Source organism: Pogona vitticeps, chromosome 15 (assembly GCF_051106095.1).
Source record: "Pogona vitticeps strain Pit_001003342236 chromosome 15, PviZW2.1, whole genome shotgun sequence".
NCBI classification, from domain to species: domain Eukaryota; kingdom Metazoa; phylum Chordata; class Lepidosauria; order Squamata; family Agamidae; genus Pogona; species Pogona vitticeps.
In genome coordinates this window covers 8,422,611-8,442,754 of record NC_135797.1, presented here as the reverse complement: position 1 = coordinate 8,442,754, position 20,144 = coordinate 8,422,611, and the positions used below count along the sequence as shown (strand labels likewise).

At 43.0% G+C, this 20,144-nt stretch overlaps 2 protein-coding genes across 2 annotated transcripts in view; both read left to right on the top strand.

Moving 5' to 3' along the window:
- Window positions 1-9,291, top strand: part of LOC140702843 (solute carrier family 9 member C1-like) — a 67,131-nt gene extending 57,840 nt beyond the window's left edge. Inside the window, exons 16-19 of the mRNA XM_078382219.1 lie at window positions 2,397-2,495; window positions 3,524-3,691; window positions 7,872-8,009; window positions 9,286-9,291. Of these exons, the coding sequence (XP_078238345.1) occupies window positions 2,397-2,495; window positions 3,524-3,691; window positions 7,872-8,009; window positions 9,286-9,291 (411 nt within the window). The remainder of the gene's footprint in view (window positions 1-2,396; window positions 2,496-3,523; window positions 3,692-7,871; window positions 8,010-9,285) is intronic.
- Window positions 9,292-10,273: 982 nt separating this feature from the next.
- The window catches only part of LOC144584848 (uncharacterized), a 39,555-nt gene continuing 29,684 nt past the window's right edge, over window positions 10,274-20,144 (top strand). Inside the window, exons 1-5 of the mRNA XM_078382004.1 lie at window positions 10,274-10,501; window positions 12,120-12,237; window positions 13,662-13,723; window positions 14,640-14,757; window positions 16,836-16,897. Coding sequence (XP_078238130.1) covers window positions 10,289-10,501; window positions 12,120-12,237; window positions 13,662-13,723; window positions 14,640-14,757; window positions 16,836-16,897 — 573 coding nt within the window. The 5' untranslated portion in view covers window positions 10,274-10,288. The remainder of the gene's footprint in view (window positions 10,502-12,119; window positions 12,238-13,661; window positions 13,724-14,639; window positions 14,758-16,835; window positions 16,898-20,144) is intronic.

Genomic DNA, 20,144 nt, shown 5'->3' with positions numbered 1-20,144 from the left:
GCCTTTGGAGCTGCAACAGAAGGTGTCTATCTCCAGACTAAATCAGATGGAAAGCTCTTTAATCTCTCTAGATTGAGAGCGAAGACCAAAGTCCAACTGAAATGCATGCGGGACTTCCTCTTTGCCAATGATGCAGCCATTGTTGCCCACTCTGCTGAAGACCTCCAACAACTCATGAATCGTTTCAGGAAGGCCTGCCAAGACTTTGGACTAACAATCAGCCTGAAGAAGACAGAAGTCATGGGCCAGGGTGTGGACTCACCTCCCACTATTACCATCTCCATGCAAGAATTGGAGGTTGTTCATGACTTTGTGTACCTTGGCTCAATGATCTCTGACACTCTCTCCCTAGATGTCAAGCTGGATAAACACATTGGGAAAGCAACTACCATGTTCTCTAGACTCAAAAAGAGAGTATGATTTAATAAGAAGCTGAGGGCATATACCAAGACCCAGGTCTACAGAGCCTCTGTCCTGAGCATACTCATGTACTACAGTGAGTCCTGGACCCTCTGTGCAGGGCAGGAGAGGAAGCTGAACACTTTCCATATGCATTCTCTCTGACGCATTATCACCTGGCAGGACAAAGTTCCAAATAGAGTAGTCCTAGAATGAGCTGGGATTTTTAGCATGTTTATATTACTGAAACAGCGACATCTGCGTTGGCTTGGGCATTTTGTGAAAATGGTTGATGGTCAGATTCCAAAAGATCTCCTGTATGGAGAATTAGTGCAGGGAAATCGCCCCAGAGGGAGACCACAGCTGTGATACAAGGATATCGGCAAGCGGGATCTGAAGGCCTGAGGGATCGACCTCAACAGATGGGAAACCCTGACATCTGAGCGTTCAGCCTGGAGGCAGGCGGTGCATCATGGCCTCTCCCAATTCAAAGAGACCCTTGTCCAGCAGGCCAAGGCAAAGAGGCAGTCACGAAAGCAACAAAATAAGGTAGCTGGACAGGGGACAGATTGGATTTGTCTTCCGTCTGGAAGGGATGGTCACTCTCAAATTGGTCTTCTCAGCCACACTAGATGCTGTTCCAAGTCCTCCATATAGAGCACATTACCATAGTCTCTCGAGACTGAAGGATGCATAATCAGTCCTGGGCCCAGTGCTCTTCAATATTTTTATTAATGACCTGGGTCAGGAAATACAGGGAATGCCAACCAGATTTGCGGATGACACAAAATTGGGTGGAATAGCGAATGCCCTGGAAGAGAGAAACAAAATTCAAAATGATCTAGATAGGCTTGAGCACTGGGCTAGAAACAGCAGAATGAAATTTAGCAAGGATCAGTGCAAAGCACTGCACCGAGGAAAAAGAAACCAAACCCATTGTTGCAAGATGGGGGATATCTGGATAAGCAATAGTGTGAGCGAGAAGGATCTTGGAGTCTCCATAGATCACAAGCTGAAGATGAGCCAACAGTGTGAGGTGGCTACAAAAAAACAGGCAAACGCTATTTTAGGATGCATTATATTCTTCAAATCCCACAAGGCACTTGTTCCCCTCTGCTCGGCTGCGTACTGGTCATGAACTTACAGAAGGAAAGACCCATCGTCGTCGTCATCATCATCATTCTAACTCAGTGGTTGGAGGGAAGAAAATCTTCCCCTATTGTAGTTACATTCTTGTGGGGGAGCCGAGAATATTTTTGTCACTTTCATTTGTTTGCTTCTTTGTCTTCGTTTTTGGGAGACACGTGTGTGTGTGTGTGTGTGTGTGTGTGTGTGTGTGTGTGTGTGTGTGTGTGTGTGTGTGTGTGTGTGTGTGTGTGTGTGTGTGTGTGTGTGTGTGTGTGTGTGTGTGTGTGTATCACTGTGCTATCCCTGCTTTTGTGGTAGTTTGAGGATTCTTTAGAGCTCTTAGACGAGTCCAAGACGCAACATGAATAGAGAAATGTGAAATGAAAGGATCTGAAAGAGCCAGGCCCTTTTGTATTTCAATGAAAGGACGTTAACCGGAAAGGCTGGAGAGCAAAGGAGACACACTCCTGAAGGAAACCCAAAATGTTTTCCCCGTGAACATCCCTCCTTATGCAGAGATTTCGAAACTTTATGTCTCAGGATTGGTTTGGCATTCTCTGCCCAAAATTGAAGTAATAACAGTGACTATGTTGGCCTTTTAAAGGTAACAAAATTTTAAAGTGTGCATTATTATTGCCTCATGCTGCATTCTAAGTTTTTAAAAAAGTACTTTAAACGTTCCATAATTCATCCTTACTGAACTCTCAAAAGAAGCCTCACAGCCAGTGCTTTTAAAAACCTTCATTATCATCATCTTAGATCTGGAACGGAAGTACATTTTTTAAAAATCCTGTTCTGTGTGTGTACTAAGCAACACACAATCTATTCTGTGTAGTGCAATCATCGTTATATTTATTTTCTATTTTCAGGAAAAAGCATACATTGTTTATTTTGACTACGGAGATGTCATATCTGAAGAAGGTTACTTACCGGAAGGAATCCATTTAATTGTCTCCGGGATGGTTAAGGTAAGCTTTAGTTACAGTTGACCGAATTAACAGACGAGGTGTAAAGGAACGCCACAAAATGGGGTTCAGCTAGTTGTATCTCATACCACTTGTAACTTTTAATTGCTAATGATTCGGCAGTTGTTTATTAAAGCATACTCCAGTTTTTTCATTGGTTATTTCCTCCTCATGCTGTTCTATCACAGAATATTTCCATTTTTTGTCCAGAATATGGACTGTTAGTTTTTACCTGACCATGCTCTCCAAATTCATTCCCTGTGGAGTTGGCACTGTGGTGATATTCTATAATGGACTCCATTTGGGGAGAAGTATTATTCTGTAGTAGCGTCAGCTCTTCAGATAACTAGCTGTGAAGTATATATGACCTATGTCAGCTCTTCATGAATCAACTTTTTTAAAGCACCTCCAAGAAGTATCAAAGGTTCTGGGGTCAAAAACATTCCCTCTGTAAGGGTGAAGGATTGTTTGCTTTTTGACATTACCGCCTCTGTGGATTGTAATCAGCCACGTGTACAGGTAGATCTAGTTTGTTGTTGTTTAGTCGTTAGGTCATGTCCGACTCTTCGTGACCGCATGGACTAGAGTACGCCAGGCCCTCCTGTCTTCCACTGCCTCCCGGAATTTGGTCAAATTCATGTTGGTAGTTTCAGTGACACTGTCCAAGGGCGGGGGGAGGGAGAGTGGCTGCTCGTTAGCCGGCTGATCCCTGGAGAGGGAGGGTGGGGAGCGAGTGAGCAAAGAATCAAAGCCGTGCGTCGGGGCACTCCCCGGGCTGGCTGCCCCACGGCAACTTCCCCATAGGGAAGGGGTGCTGGGGGAAGCGTTAGCATGAACGCCACACACCCACCAGCAAGCATGACACGCCCACCAATAAATGTGTGTGGGAGGTGCCCAATCTCCCAATGGAGCACACAGACCCCAAACGGTCCACGGACCGAAAATGGTTGGGGACCGCTGGTGGTCACCTGTGAGCAAAATCGAGTGTTCATTTCTTTACTCAGAATCACTTTGTGTTCTTTGTCCTCTAGCTTTCTGGTTCTGCACCTCGTTATGGAGTTTACAACGAAGAGATGGAGGAACGTCTGGCAGCCACTCCCTATACAGACTACCTGGCCACTGGGGCCATCATAGGAGAGGTGAACTGCCTAACCCGGCAAGATATGGAATACAGTGTTACCTGTGAGACGGCTGTGCAGGTGGGAAAAGAGCCCCCCCCCAACCCATTCATGACCTGGATTTGAAACTGTAATTCCAATTACCATAGATTTCAGCCAGGGCTGAAATGAAATTCTCCGTATGTTTTTATCTTGAGTTTTTGCGGACAAGTCCCCAGACATAAGAATGGGACTACATTTGTGTACTACTGTTCATTAGGCATCCTTCAGTCTCAAAAGACTATGGTAACGAGCTCTGTATGGAGGACTTGGAGCAGCGTCTAGTGTGGCTGAAGAGGCCAATTTGAGAGTGACAGTCCCTTCCACACTGAAGACAAATCCAATCTGTCCCCTGTCCAGCTCAATGATTTTGCTGCTTTTGTTACTTCCTCTTTGCCTCAGCCTGCTGGACAAGGGTCTCTTCAAATTGGGAGAGATCGTGATGCACTGCCTGCCTCCAGGCTGAACGCTCAGATGTCAGGGTTTCCCATCTGTTGAGGTCCATTCCTAAGACCTTCAGATCCTGCTTGCAGATGTCCTTGTATCGCAGCTGTGGTCTCCCTCTGGGGCGATTTCCCTGCACTAATTCTCTGTACAGGAGATCCTTTGGAATCCAACCATCAGCCATTCTCAGGACATGCCCAAGCCAACGTAGACGTCACTGTTTCAGTAATGTATATATGCTAAAATTTCCAGCTCGTTCTAGGACTACTCTATTTGGAACTTTGTCCTGCCAGGTGATACCAAAAATCCATCGGAGGCAACACATATGGAATGTGTTCAGCTTCCTTTCCTGCCGTGCACAGAGGGTCCAGGACTCACTGTAGTACATGAGTATGCTCAGGACAGGCTTTCTAAGGTCCACTAGATTCACTCTCCAGGATGTCTGGCTCAAGGTCAGCAACTATATTTCTGGGTTGTCCGGGATATCCAGATCTTTCTGATATAATTCCTCTATATATTCTTGCCACTTCTTCTTGATGTCTTCTGCTTCTGTTAGGTCCCTCCCACTTTGTCCTTAATCATGTTCATCTTTGCACAAAATGTTCCTCTAATATCTCCAATTTTCCTGAACAGATCTCTGGTTTTTCCTTTTCTGTTATTTTCTTCTATTTCCTTGCATTGTTCATTTAAGAAGGCCCTCTTGTCTCTCCTTGCTATTCTTTGGAAGTCTGCATTCAAGTTTCTGTAACTTTCCCTATCTCCCTTGCATTTTGTTTCTCTTCTCCTCTCTGCTGTTTCTAAGGCTTCGTTGGACAGCCACTTTGCTTTCTTGCATTTCCTTTTCTTTGGGATGGTTTTTGTTGCTGCCTCCTGGACAATGTTACGAGCCTCTATCCATAGTTCTTCAGGCACTCTGTCCACCAAATCGAGTTCCTTAAATCTGTTCTTTACTTCCACTGAATATTCATAAGGATTTGGTTAAGATTATACCTGAGTAGTCCAGTGGTTTTTCCTACTCTCTTCAGTCTAAGCTTGAATTTTGCTATGAGAAGCTGATGATCAGAGCCGCAGTCAGCTCCAGGTCTTGTTTTTGCTGACTGTATAGAGCTTCTCCATGTTTGGCTGCAGAGAATATAATCAATCTGATTTTGATATTGCCCATCTGGTGATTTCCATGTATAGAGTCACCTCTTGTGTTGTTGGAAAAGAGTGTTTGTGATTACCAGCTTGTTCTCTTGACAAAACTCTTTTAGCCTTTGCTCTGCTTCATTCTGAACTCCAAGGCCAAACTTCCCTGTTGTTCCTTTTATCTCTTGGCTCCCTACTTTAGCATTCCTGTCCCCTAGAATGAGAAGAACATCTTTCTTTGGTGTCAGTTCTAGAAGGTGTTGTAAATCTTCATAAAATTGTTCAATTTCAGTCTCCTCAGCAATGGTGGTTGGTGCATAAACTTGGATTATTGTGATGTTGAAAGGTCTGCCTTGGATTCGTATTGACATAATTCTATAATTTTTGAGATTGTATCCCATCACAGCTTTTCCCACTCTTTTGTTGACTATGAGGGCCACTCCATTCCTTCTACAGGATTCTTGCCCACAGTAGTAGATATGTTAATCATCTGAGCTGAATTCGCCCATTCCTGTCCATTTTAATTCACTGATGCCCAGGATGTCAATGTTTATTCTTGCTATCTCCTGTTTGACCACCTCCAGCTTCACAGGGTTCATAGATCTTACATTCCAGGTTCCTATGCAGTATTTTTCTTTGCAGCATTGGACTTTCCTTTCACTTCCAGGCACGTCCACAGCTGAGCATCCTTTCGGCTTTGGCACAACCACTGCATTAGCTCTGGAGCTACTTGTACTTGTCCTTCGCTCTTCCTCAGTAGCATGTTGGACGCCTTTCGACCCGAGGGGCCCATCTTCCAGCATCATATCTTTTAGCCTTTTGTTTCTGATCATGGGGCGTTCTTGGCAAAGATACTGGAGTGGCATTGCCATTTCCTACTCCAGGCGGATTGCGTTTAGTTGGAACTCTCCATTGTGTCCTGTCCGTCTTGGGTGTCCCTGCACGGCATAGCCCATAGCTCCTCTGAGTTACTCAAGCCCCTTCGCCACGACAAGGCAGCAATCCATGAAGGGGTCCTTTATTCCTACTGGCATATTTTTAAACATGCTCTTACCTCCATATATTCTCCCATACTTCTTTTAATTCTTGCCCCAAATCCATTTCCCATCCTGTTTTTAAAGCCTTCTGCTGACCTTCCAGAATTTTTATTGTATACCATTCTCCTCCATTCCAGTTGTATCATCTTGCTTTTCTCTTTGGAGTCTTTCCACAGCTACTGCAGCACAAATCCACAGGTGAAACTGTGCCCAGCATGAAAGAAATGTTTATCACTGTCAGCGATCAGCTCCCCGAAAGGATGCTTGACCGGTCGGACGGAGAGTAATCAGGAGATTGGACACCCTAAAATGTGCTGAGAGAGTCCCAGAGCTCAGCTAGGCGTGTACAACTCTCCATCTTACAGGCCTGACCTAATAAGAACACCCTTTGAAAATTACTGATAGAAAACCATGTGGGCTTTGTAGTCATTAGACTTACTATGCACCACAGGCAGGACTCCTTAATTATGCAAGGCCGAGGCAAGCACCATCAGATGACCTATGACAAGTTTACTGTTCAGGGAACCAATTGATTTTTATAATCATTATTTTATTAAAGAGAAAGTAAGTTCCTTAAAGAAAAAAAGTCAAATTATGCAAAAGCAAACGAATAAGCATTATGCTGGTTAACTACAAAGCCGTAGTGAGGCAAAGAAAACATGAAAAATATATAAATGTCCAAAAACATTAAAATAATTCAAAAAGTCAAGAAAAAGAATAAAAACAGTTCCAATAAGGTAATACACCAGGAAAAACAAAATAATCCAATCAGGCAAGAAAAAGTCCAGAGTCCTTCATTATCCTGTAAATGAAAATCCTGTACAAAAGGAAAAATCCTGTAAAAGAAAATATCCCATTGTCCTAGAAATAATCCACGAGAATAGTCCATAGGAATAGTCCATAGAAATAGTCCATGAAAGAGACAAGAATATTCCCTGTGTGTGTGTATGAGTAATCCATACGAGTAGGCCATGAGAGACATTAGAGTGAGTCACGAATGACATTGTCCATAGGTAAAAGTTCCTTTTTCAAGAGTAACTGGTAAGTCCTTATCTGCTCCTTCCCACGATGTCATCCAAAAAAATCCGTGGTTAGCCAGACAGTCCTATTGTACCACCTGACCTTCTTTCTCATGGGTAACAGATATTATTTGGGTTTCTGTGGTTTGGCCACGAGTCACAACAATACCCATCTATCTTATCACAAAGTTTCTTTCTCCTGCTCGCACCAAAGTATTTTCCCAGCTGTCACTAGCAAACACCCTGTCAGCATAACAAAGATCCTTTATGCAGAGAAACAAGATGGAACCTCTCTTGCACATTTCTTAATTACAAAACCCATATTCAATACAAGATTTTAATCACATATCCCATCTCATCACAATCACTTGTAAATTAAGTTGAAAGACAGACGTGTATCTTTTTCCTCAGGTAGTATACACTTTAAATGAAGCATACAAAAAAAATTGAGTGGCACTGAAAATTTCACCACTTCTTTTGCAGAATTTGGCAACTTTTGTGTAATTCGTAATGTTTAGAAATACGCTAACACAGTACTATAATAAATGTTAATAAGAGTTTATTATTTTGCATGTCTTTGCTTTTTTTTTCTAGACGTGTTTTATCCCATTGAATGATTTGCTGGAAGCTTTTGATGCATTTTTAGGACCGCCCAGCTTAGAAGAAAAAATATGGCTGAAAATTGCACTTGATGTTGGAATCAAAACACTTAAGGAAGCCCTTCCAAACCAGGTGGGTAGGATTCAGTTTTTGACCTACATATTGGTGGGAATTCAGTTCACCTTTACTTTTGACAACGTGCTGAGACAGACTAACCCAGCTACTTCTTTGGAAATTGTTTTAAAAAAAAGAGTAAATGATTCTGTTTAAGTCATTCCGTTAGGGCATTTGGTTGAAGAGAAATTGAGAGCTTGAGAAAAGAAACACAAATGTGAGCCAATAATTTATGGCTGCAGGTAAACAAATGATAAGATGTTGAAACTATATATACACGTAAGAATATAACTGAAAATGGAATATGGATTTAAATAGAGGGATAGCAGATAATATTTAGATGTATGCATGAAACGAAGAGATGAGAGTATCCTTGTGTGTTGATAAACAATGGTTGCTCATTAGGGCTCCAGAATGGTCAGAGCGGGTTAGAAGAAATGGTTGGAATCAATTTACAATACTGAAACAGGTTGAGGACAAGAAACTGAATTAATTCATTACAGTGGTGCCCCGCATAGCGAGGTTAATCTGTTCCGGATTAACCGTCGCTATGAGGAAACACCGCTAAACAGGACGCAAAATGCCATTGGAATGCATTAAACTTAGTTTAATGCGTTCCAATGGCTTCTATACCCACCGTTAAGTGAAGTTTCCTCATAGCGCTGCCATTTTCGCGCCCTCGGTAAGCGCTTACCGATCTTCGCAATGCGAGTTTTGGGCATAGAGGCCATTGGTAAGCGATCACATTAGCAATCAAAAAAGAGATCGCTATGCGATTTCGTCGTTATACGGTGCACTCGTTAAGCGAGGCACCACTGTATTTGCTTACCATCAACACAATTCTGCTATTGTAGCACTAACAAAAAAAACCCCAGATCTCCCATCTGTCAGGTAGAAGGAAATTTATTTATTTATTCATTTATTTATTTATTTAACTTATATGCCGCCCACACTACCCGAAGGCCTCTGGGCGGCTTACAGCATTTAAAATACAATAAAAAGGCAAAATAAAAGGTCAAAATAATTAAAATGCAATTAAATATATATTCTAAAAATTGCCATCAGACCTACAGCTGATATTATTTCAGTTAAAAAGCCATTTGGAACAGGAAGGTTTTGACCTGGCGCCGAAATGTCATCAGTGTCGGCGCCAGACGAATCTCAGTCGGGAGAGCATTCCATAGTCTGGGGGCAATCACTGCCCCAAATGAAATCACTGCTTCTTCTTTGTGCTCTCCGTGACGTACACCTCTGGGTCCTGCACCTTCATAGAGTTATTTCTGGAATGTTCCAGAGCTGAAGAGATTGTTTTTCCTCCTGCATGCATGTTTAGCTGCTTCCAAAGGCTCTCCTACCAATGCTTAAAATTGACATGCCGGTGCTATATATGGAAGATAGAAAAATATGCATGCTTTTTTTCTTCAGTACTGAAAAAGGAATGATAATTCTAAATCATATAAAGGTGGGATTTATAAGCAAATAATTTGGGTAAACGGTTGTTACACATTCAAATGGATGTGCATTAAAGTAGTGTTGTAGTTGTGATTGAAATTTGACTAAATTCCTCAAATGCAAGAATAAAGTGATACCTTTATTGAAGCACTAAAAATCATACAAATTGCAAGCTTTCATGGATAAAATCCTACTTCATCCGGCTGGAAATCATCTTTCTTGGACAGTGCAGAAAAAACTGCAGGTTAGATTCTTCAAAATTAATGGCAGATGTCCATATTGAGTCTGGTGGTATGAGGTGAATTAGGTGAGTTACGGTAGTTTGTAAAGACTTGATTACATTCAAATTGCAAATGGTTTCTGTTTGTAATACTTTGTGAAGAGAAGACTTAAGAAAATGTCAGAGAATATAATTTAAGTGGGCAGAATATGTTCAGAAATTTTAACAGTCTGCTTGTACTGAATATTTAGACCTATAACTTACTTTCTTAGGAAAAATGGCCAAAGAAATTACTAATAAAGATAAAAGGATACGGTGTCATCATTTACGAAAGTCTTGTATTGTCACGTGTGAAAATATGAAAAAGTAAGCATCAAAATATAACCAGATTTTTTTTAAAAAAATCTTTCCTAGGTCAAGATAATGTTGTGTGTCGTCCTTAGAATGGAAAATACTGAGCTTCTGAATTTAAATGCTGAACATAAATTATAGAATTTGAAAATATGAGACTTTGAATAAACGAAGATATACAGTTCCCTTTCACTATTTTCTAAGCTTCTTTTCTTAAGAAAATGAATCACGGATCAGTGTTTTCATACTGCAGTTGGTATAACTGATTACATAGATGAAATTCCGTGGTTTTGTCTTGCAGGATTGGACATACAAGCTGTGTGCTCACTATTCTAACATATATCTGATGGATGTCCCAAACTACGAAAAATGTGACATTTATGATCCACTGATGGATGTTGTCGTTCTTGTCTATGGAGCCGTACAAGATTGTCAACAGGGGCAGTGTTACTACGCACCCTGTATTCTACCGAAAACATGCCACCAGGTAAGGAGAATTGGTGTCGTCATTTAGTCCGTAGCACAGCTTCAGCACCGGAAGGGAGAGAGCACAAATCCTGCAAATTGGTAGGTTGCCTGATGGGATTGTGAAGACCGAGTCTTCGCTCCTCCCCTCTTTACTGCTCTTTGGTGCCCTTGTGCCTCTTGAATCCAAATGGGACTGAGCTTTCTCTCCATACTCATTCTAAACATCGTAAAATCTCATTTCTTTTCTCTTTCAAGAAATAAGCACCTTTTAAAGAAATGTGTCAGAAATATTTCAGAAACCATGAAGAAACTGTTTAAAACCTATAAAATGTTCTCTTCTGATAGGTCTTTTCTCCTCTTTGCTTTAATAGATTACTGTTAAATTGAAACTTCTCATGCTGGCAAGCTGCCGCAAACCCACTTTGGAAATCAGCTCTATCCAAAAACAGCTCTTAAAAATCTTAAGGAAATGACTCTTAGCCCTTCTCCTCTCAGCTGGAGTTTTTTGTTTCGTTTTGTTTCTGTTTTGCAGGTTTGCTTAAGTCAAATACAGTGGTGCCTCGCTTAACGACAATAATCCGTTCCAGGAAAATCGCTGTTAAGCGAAAACATCATAAAGCGAAACACAAAACCCCATTGAAACGCATTGAAACCCGTTCAATGCGTTCCAATGGGGTAAAAACTCACCATCCAGTGAAAATCCTCCATATGGCGGCCATTTTCACTGCCCGTATAGCGAGGAATCTGTCCCTAAACAAAGCGGGGGCGGCGGCCAATTTGTAACCGCCAATCAGCTGTTAGAAAAACATCGTTTTGCGAAGAATAGGTTCCCGAAGCAGGGAACCGATCATCAGAAAGTGAAATTCCCCCATTTAGACCATAATTTTGCAAACGCTTCCAGCCAGGAAAGCCCTTGCTGTCAAGTCCACTTTGGGATGCAAAGTATAACAAACAAAAAAACAGACAGAAGCCATGTTGGAACTTGTTATATATGGTTATGAAGATGCAGTTTTGTTGATTTGTGATTGGTTTTGTGCATTGACTCAATGTTTGGCTAAAAATTGAACAAAATTCAATTCAATAGACATACAGCCAGCATTTTTGAGACACATCAGTATTTTAAGGGGGGAAATCCAACAGAAACGATATCACAGTTTTAATTACCTCATCTGAAGACCCACATGAAATGACTTAGTTTTTAATAGTGAAATTACATTTAATCTTTTTGTATTTTGTTTTTAACCCAGCATTTTGGAGACCATGAGTATTTGTTTCTGTACTTTTAAATCTGCTAGCATTGTATCTGGTCAGCTGGCACTATGTTTGTGTATCTATTATTATTTGTACTTATGTTTTAAATTGGTGGAAGTTGGATGACCAAAGTGGTCAAAACAATAAATAAAAGCAAAGGATGGCCAAAGGCTTTGTGGGGTTGGGAGCTACGGGCAATGATGATGATGATGATGATGATGATGATGATGATGATGATGATGATAATAATAATAATAATAATAATAATAATAATAATAATAATAATAATAATAATAATAATAATAATAATAATAATAATAATAATAATAATAATAATAATTTCCCCAGATCTACATGGACTAATTTTTACTATGGTCATATTCCAGGTCCAAGGCAATGCTTCAACAACTAAACTCCTACTTCTATTCTCTACCCATCGAAGTCCTGGGATAGTCTCTGGAACGTGCAGCCCTCCGTGCCAGGATCATTCAAAACAGGGGCACGGTGAGAAATTACATAGAAACTCTAATTCCAGAGAAGTTATAGAAATTTATGGCTGTGTAGTATTTTACAGTGCCTTATTAGCAGCAAACAAAAAACAACTTTATATTTCTTATAAACTGTACGCATATTCTGTACTTTTACCTTTGGACAAGGAAGATTTTTAGAGAGTCTTTGTAGCCGGGAGGAGGAAAGTAAATTAACTCTGCTGGCTTGATTGCTTTCCTAGGATCAATTGAGATCTGCTCTTCATCTGATATCTAGATCTGCCCCTTCCTGAAAAACCATTCCCCTTCTCCTTACGGAGGGGTGGTTGAGCCTCCAAGCTTTCTTCTCCCCCAGGAAGGCCTTATTACTCCCATATTTAGGATAATAGCAGGCGAACAACGGGATTTCTCCCTCCCACACTTGTGTTGCTGATGGGAAACGTGACTGAGTGGTCCTGGTGGAATCCTGTGGCCATTCTCCATCTTTCAGGTTCTAAATAAGAATAAAATATCCCCCTGGCTCACTTTTGTTCCACACGGGAAACGCAACCAGAGATAACATTTGTAATTAGAGATGGGGGGTGTTCGTATTCGTATACGCACAGGTAGACATAACGAGGGTCCGCCCCCCCCTTGTGCCTGCCCGTCCACTCACCTGCTCTGGAGCAATTGGAAGGGGGCATGGAGCCCGCAGCAGCAGCAGACAGGTGAGTGGGCGGTCTGGCCCCAGGGGGCAGGACCCTCATGATGTCCACCCGTGCGGGGCTATTCTTATTTTTATATGGATACCTGGATGCCCCCATCTCTAGTTGCAATCCCATTGCTGTCTTGAATCAGGGATGGTTGTGGGATCTCTCCTGCCTCGCTTACCTTGTCTCTTGGAAAAGGAGTGGGATGGGATGAGGAATCCTCGTAGTATTTGAGAGCAGTCATGGTTGTGGATCCATCCTGCGTGTCTCCAAGGGGGAGGGAAGTGGAAATAATAAGAAGTCTCACCAATAGCCCTGATCTGAGTAGTAGGAGAATTATATTTCCAATCAGAAAGAGCAGCAGGATTTCTCTGCGTGTCCCTTGCCGTCTCTCGTGAAAGGGGAGATGTGTTTCAGGAACCTTGCTATATCCAAGGAGTGGAAGTCTGAGGAGGAGGAGAAGGAGGAGGAGGAGAAGGAGGAGGAGAAGGAGGAGGAGAAGGAGGAGGAAGGGCCCTTGGACTCCTCAGAGGACAGACCCTGTTGGTTATGGGGTCAGGCTTCGAGGTTTTCTTTTCCATTCCGTACAGATGTTTCCATCTTCCTTAAACAGTTCCTTCCCAAATTTCTCAATGATAGTTAAACAGATTGGATAGAATAAATCAGTTTTTTTCATATTCTTTTCAAGTGGGGGTATCTTGGGAAAGAAAAACGAATCAAATATTAAAACGTTTTTCTCTTGAATTTACAGAGACCTTGGGAAATGCTGTTCCCCCTCCTTCACCCTCTCATCATTCGGTCACTGTTGATCAAGTAAGTATGTCAGCCATTTTCGGTGCCTGTGCAGCGAGGAAACCATCCCAGAAAAAAGCGGGGGAGCATTTTGTTTACCCCATGGCCATTTTGAAACTGCCAATCAACAGTTGGAAAATCATCGTTTTGCGAAGAATCGGTTCCCAAAGCAGGGAACCGATAATTGCAAAGTGAAATTCCCCCATAGGAAATATCATTTTGCGATTGCAAAAGCGATCATTAAAAAGTTCATCGAAATGCAGTTTCATCGTTAAACGGGGCAATTAAAAATGTGAGGCACCACTGTACAAATGGGAAACCCCCATCTCTAGTGTGGAACTAAGGCCCTACGTACTCCTCCTAAGACAATTTTTCAACCCTGACCCCTCCAGATTCCCCCATTCCCCATTTCGGCTTTTGAATTTTTTTCAGTCTACGCTTCCATTGGTGGAACTTTTGACCAAACAAGGCTAACAGACCAGCATGCGATTAATTTCTCAGACATTCACAAAATGGCTTGGATAGGGAATTTCTGAGAGTTATCTGTATTCTCGTGGGTACCGTCCAAAATCTGCCTCTAAACGTCTTTAGCCGAATCCAACCAGAAAGTGCTCTTGGTGACCAGCAAATAAGCAAACACAGCCCTCAGCCCTCCTTCTGGCGGGAGGAAAGAAAAGGGCCTTTCCCCACCAAGAATAGGTTGGGTCTGATCCTTCACAGAGGCAGCAAAGTAGGGTTCTGGATGTGCATCACTAGCTATACTGGATACTCTTCATGAGTATAGTTTGGGCAAGTTGGTTTTTTGGCCCATCGCTCCCTGAAGGCCTTGATCAGGATGGCCAATGGCTGTGTGGGGTTGGGAGCTGTGGGCCAAAAAAGAAAACACACCATTTCTCCAGATCTACATGGACTAACTCTGAACATGGTCATATTCCAGGAAAAAGGCAAGGTGCAAACCAGCACAATCCACAACCGACCACATACAGATCCAGGCACTTGGACGAGCGCTGGAATATTCATTCCTCAGCGGGAGGATCCTTCAAGCCGGAGCCGCGGTGAGAAATTACATAGAAACCCTAATTCTAGAGAATTTATAGACATGCCGGGCTGTGTGGAAGGCAGACCTCACTTCCCAAATTGAACAATACTACCTTAATAGGTTTGAATTCCTCTACGAATTTGGTGTGGATGTGTCGTCAGTGCAATTTCAAGGCGGGCTGCTTCCTTTTTAGCTTTTCATAGCTGTCTTTCCCTTTTCAAAAACAACCTCCTTTGTGGAGTGAAGGGGAACCCAACCCCAATTTCGGGGATTTGGTGGGCACCGATGGTGTGAGGTTTAAACGGTGAAACACCAGGAATGGTGCTAGGGTTAATCCAAAAGATTAAAATTAAAGGAATAAAAAACTGGTGTCTGTGGAACTCCCTGCCACAGGATGTAGTGGTGGTGGCATCTGGCTTAGATGCCTTGAAAATCGGATGGGGCAGGATTCTGGAGGAAAATCCCATCCCAAGTGACAAGCCATGATGGGGATGTATAATCTCCAGGCTTCGAAGGAAGGCCCCTCGAAATGCCAGATTTGGGGGTGGGATCAGGAGACAAGGATCTCGTGTCTGAGATGCTCCCAGAGACATCTGGAGGGACCACGGAGAGAGACAGGAAGCTGGGTGCGATGGGCCCTTGGACTGATCCAGGAGGGCTCTTCCTAGGCTCTTACGTTCTTATGTAACTAAGATACCCTCTGGTACCTCCTCCTGGAGTTATGGCAAGTGACAAATACTTAACACAAACACAAATAATATTCTGTGTACTATTTTGCAATGTCTTATTAGCAGCAAAAAAACCCACACAATTTTACATTTCTTATAAATCATATGCATATTCGGTAACTTTACCTTTCAACGAGGAAGATTTTTAGAGAATCTTTGTAGCCGGGATGAGGAAAGTAAATTCACTCTGCTGGCTTCATTGCTTTCCTGGGATCAATTGAGATCTGCTCTTCATGTGACATCTAGATCTGCCCCTTCCTGAAAAACCATTCCCCTTCTTCTTACGGAGGCGTGGTTGAGCCCACAAGCTTTCATCCCCACCAGGAATGCCTTGTTTCTCCCACGTTCAGGATAACAGTAGGCGAACAATGGGATATCTCCCTCCCATACTTGTGTTGCTCAGGGGAAACATGAGTGAGTGGTCCGGGTGGAATCCTGCAGCCATTCTTCATCTTCAAGATACGAGAATTAAAATATCCTCCTGGCTCACTTTTGTTCCGCACGGGAAACGCAACCAGAGATAACATTGGTAATTAGAGATGGGGGGTGTTCGTATTCGTATACGCACAGGTAGACATAACGAGGGTCCGCCCCCCCCTTGTGCCTGCCCGTCCACTCACCTGCTCTGGAGCAATTGGAAGGGGGCATGGAGCCCACAGCAGCAGCGGACAGGTGAGTGGACAGTCTGGCCCCAGGGGGCCGGACCCTCATAATGTTCACCTGTGCGAGGCTACTCATATGTTTATATGGATACCTGGATGCCCCCATCTCTAGTTGCAATCCCATTGCTCTCTTGAATCAGGGATGGTTGTGGGATCTCTCCTGCCTTGCTTACATTTTCTCTTGGAAAAGGAGTGGGATGGGATGAGGAATCCTCGTGGTATCTGAGGTCAGTCATGGTCATGGATTCATCCTGCGTGTCCCCAAGGGGGAGGGAAGTGGAAATAATAAGAAGTCTCGCCAATAGCCCTGATCTGAGTAGTAGGAGAATTAGATCTCCAATCAGAAAGAGCAGCAGGATTTCTCTCCCTGTCCCTTGCCATCTCCAGTGAAAGGTGAGATGTGTTTCAGGATCCTTCCCATATCCAAGGAGTGGAAGTCTGAGGAGGAGGAGGAGGAGGACAAAGAGCCCTTGGTCTCCTCAGAGGACAGACCCTGTTGGTTATGGGGTCAGGCTTGGAGGTTTTCTTCCCCATTCCTTACAGATGTTTCCATCTTCCTTAAACAGTTCCTTCCCAAATTTCCCAAGGATAGTTAAACAGATTGGATAGGGGAAATCAGTATTTTCATATTCGTTTTTTACTGTGGATATCTCGGGAAAGAAGAACAAAGGAAATATTGAAACATTTTCCTCTTGAATTTACAGAGACCTTGAGAAGTTTTCTTTCCTCTCATTCACCCACTCCTGATTCGTTGACTGTTAATCTAGTAAGTATGTGAGCCCAATTCGGGTCTCCTGCCTTCAGGAGAATGTTAGGAGTTGCGTAAGAATTTTGCAAAATGCTGCCCTAAGAACAGGAAAGAAAAGGTGGGGATGTTTTAAGAGAGGATCGACATCTTCAGTGTCTACTTGAATTTCCTTCTATGTGAGGCTCTGCCCATGGGATCCCCTCCCTTGCAGGTTAGAAGCGTTCTGGGAAGACATGGAAAGCATGGCCTATGTGAGGTTGACAGACACCTTTTTACCCATGGAGTAAAAAAATTGATCTCCGGATTGTGTCCTAAGACTGTAGCTACTAAGCAGCCAATGTGTTTGGACCTGATTAACTATGAGATGGAGGGAAATAAACTAGAACACAATGATGAATGGACTGAATGAAATTTAAAACATTATTAATTCTCACCCTGAGGATGATGGTGGCACCGGTTTATTATGTAATTGTATTTTATTCTGGTATTAGATTTATGTTGTTTAGACCAGATGTTTGTTTAATGAATTTCTTTTAAAACAAACTGGATGAGGGAGGGAAGCTACTCTCTTTAACATAAACAATGCCAGAGAATCCCTTGCTAACACAGCCTGGCTGACTTTGAACCCCCCCCCAAAAAACATACAAAAAAAGAAATCTAAAGAAATTGTGTATGCAGGGGAAATCGGGGGGGGGGGGCGACAGAAAGGTAGAGGCCGTAAGGGAAGTGGGATGGAGGAGCCATGTGAATTTCAAACTGAGTGTCAAAATAACACTTCTGTCTGGGTTGTACACCCTTCGAGAGATTGGAAATCCCCCCCCCAATTTTTGTCAGTTCTGAATGGCTGCTAACGGCCCTCCTGGTTTCTGTACTATTTTAGCATATCGCTACACCTTATGTATTACACAAAAGAAGTGAGGAAAATTTCAGTGCCACTCAATTTTTTTCTATCTTTCATTTAAAATGTATACTTCCTGAGGAAACAGAAATGTCTGTCTTTCAACTTAAAATACCTGATTATGATCCATTGTCTGTATCTGTGGGTGGAGTTATTCATATACAAATACGAATAGCCCCATCTCTAGTGTGGGCCTAAGGCCCTACGTACTCCTCCTAAGGCTAATTTTCAACGCTGATCCCTCCAGATTCCCCCATTCCCCATTTTGGCTTTTGAAGTTTTTCAGTCTGCTCTTCCACTGGTGGAACTTTTGACCAAACAAGGCTAACAGACGAACATGCGATTAATTTCTGAGACACTCACAAAATGGCTTGGATAGGGAATTTCTGAGAGTTATCTGTATTCTCGTGGGTACCGTCCAAAATCTGCCTCTAAACGTCTTTAGCCTAATCCAACCAGAAAGTGCTCTTGATGACCAGCAAATAAGCAAGCACAGCCCTCAGCCCTCCTTCTGGCGGGAGGAAAGAAAAGGGCCTTTCCCCACCAAGAGTAGGTTGGGTCTGATCCTTCACAGAGGCAGCAAAGTAGATTTCTGGATGTGCATCACTAGCTATACTGGATACTCTTCATGAGTATAGTTTGGGCAAGTTCATTTTTTGGCCCGTCGCTCCCTCAAGGCCTTGATCAGGATGGCCAATGGCTGTGTGGGGTTGGGAGCTGTGGGCCAAAAAAGACAACACACCATTTCTCCAGATCTACATGGACTAACTCTGAACATGGTCATATTCCAGGAAAAAGGCAAGGTGCAAACCAGCACAATCCACAACCGACCACATACCGATCCAGGCACTCAGAGGAGCACTGGAATATTCATTCCTCAGCGGGAGGGTCCTTCAGGCCGGAGCCGCGGTGAGGAATTACATAGAAAACCTAATTCTAGAGAATTTATAGACATGCCGGGCTGTGTGGAAGGCAGACCTCACTTCCTAAATTGAACAAGAGTCCTTTAATGGGTTTTAATTCATCTACGAATTTGGTGTGGATCTGTCGTCAGCGCCATTTCAAGGCGGGCTGCTTGCCTTTTACCTTTTTAAAGCTCTCTTTCCGTTTTCAAAAACAACCTAATTGTGGAATGAAGGGGAACCCAAGCCGATTTGGGGGATTTGGTGGGCACCGATGGTGTGAGGTTTAATGTTGGAACACCAGGAACAGTGCTTGGGTTAATCCAAAAAATAAAAATTAAAGGGAAAAAAAAGAGAACTGCTTTCACTTAAGATAACGGATCATTGTAATTCAGTTTCCTTACATGCCAACAGTGCAGGGATCTTATGGACCTCCAGCGGGCAAAACAACATAAAATTCATCTGCCTTCATTTCATAGAGAGAGTGGATTCCTGACAGGTCAAACAGATCTTTCCAGTGGAGAAAAAGAAATTAGGGTGTTGGAAGTAAAGAGAAAAGGGATCCGCATCTGACCCTGAGGGCTGACTGACAAAGCTCCTGGGTGCCTCCTAGACCAAGGCATTTTGACCAGGTGCAGAGCGACTCAAAGGATGCCTGGGTGGGGGCCCCTCCCTTCTGAGGAAAGGCTACACCGTTTGGGGCTCTATAGTCTAGAGAAAAGGCGCCGGAGGGGGGAACATGATTGAGCCATATGAAATTATGCATCAGTTAGAGAAGGTGAATAGAGGGAAGCTCTTTCCCCCCTCATGCAATACCAGAACCAGGGGGAATCCACCCCAAATGAGTGTTGGGAGAGTGAGAAGAGACAAAAGAAAATATCTCTTCATCCAGCGTGTTGTTAGTCTGTGGAACTCCTTGCCACAGCATGTGGTGGTGGTGGCATGTGGCCTAGATGCCTTGAAAACCGGATGGGTAGGATTCTGGAGGAAAATCCCATCCCAGGTGACAAGCCACGATGGGGATGTACAATCTCCAGGCTTCGAAGGAAGGCCCGTCCAAATGTCAAATGCGGGGGGGGGGATCAGGAGACAAGGCCCTCGTGTCTGAAGTGCTCCCAGAGGCATCTGGCAGAACCACGGTCAGAGACAGGAAGCTGGACGCGATGGGCCCTTGGCCTGATCCAGCAGGGCTCTTCCCATGTTCATACATTCTCATGTAACTCAGATGCCCTCTGGCACCTCCTCCTGGAGTTACGGCAAGTGACAAATACTTAACACAAAAACAAATAGTATTCTGTGTAATGTTTTGCAATGATTTATTAGCAGCAAACAGAAAGCAACTTTACATTTGTTATAAATCATATGCATATTCTATACTTTTAACTTTGGACAAGGAAGATTTTTAGAGAGTCTTTGTAGCCGGGATGAGGAGAGTAAATTAACTCTGCTGGCTTGATTACTTTCC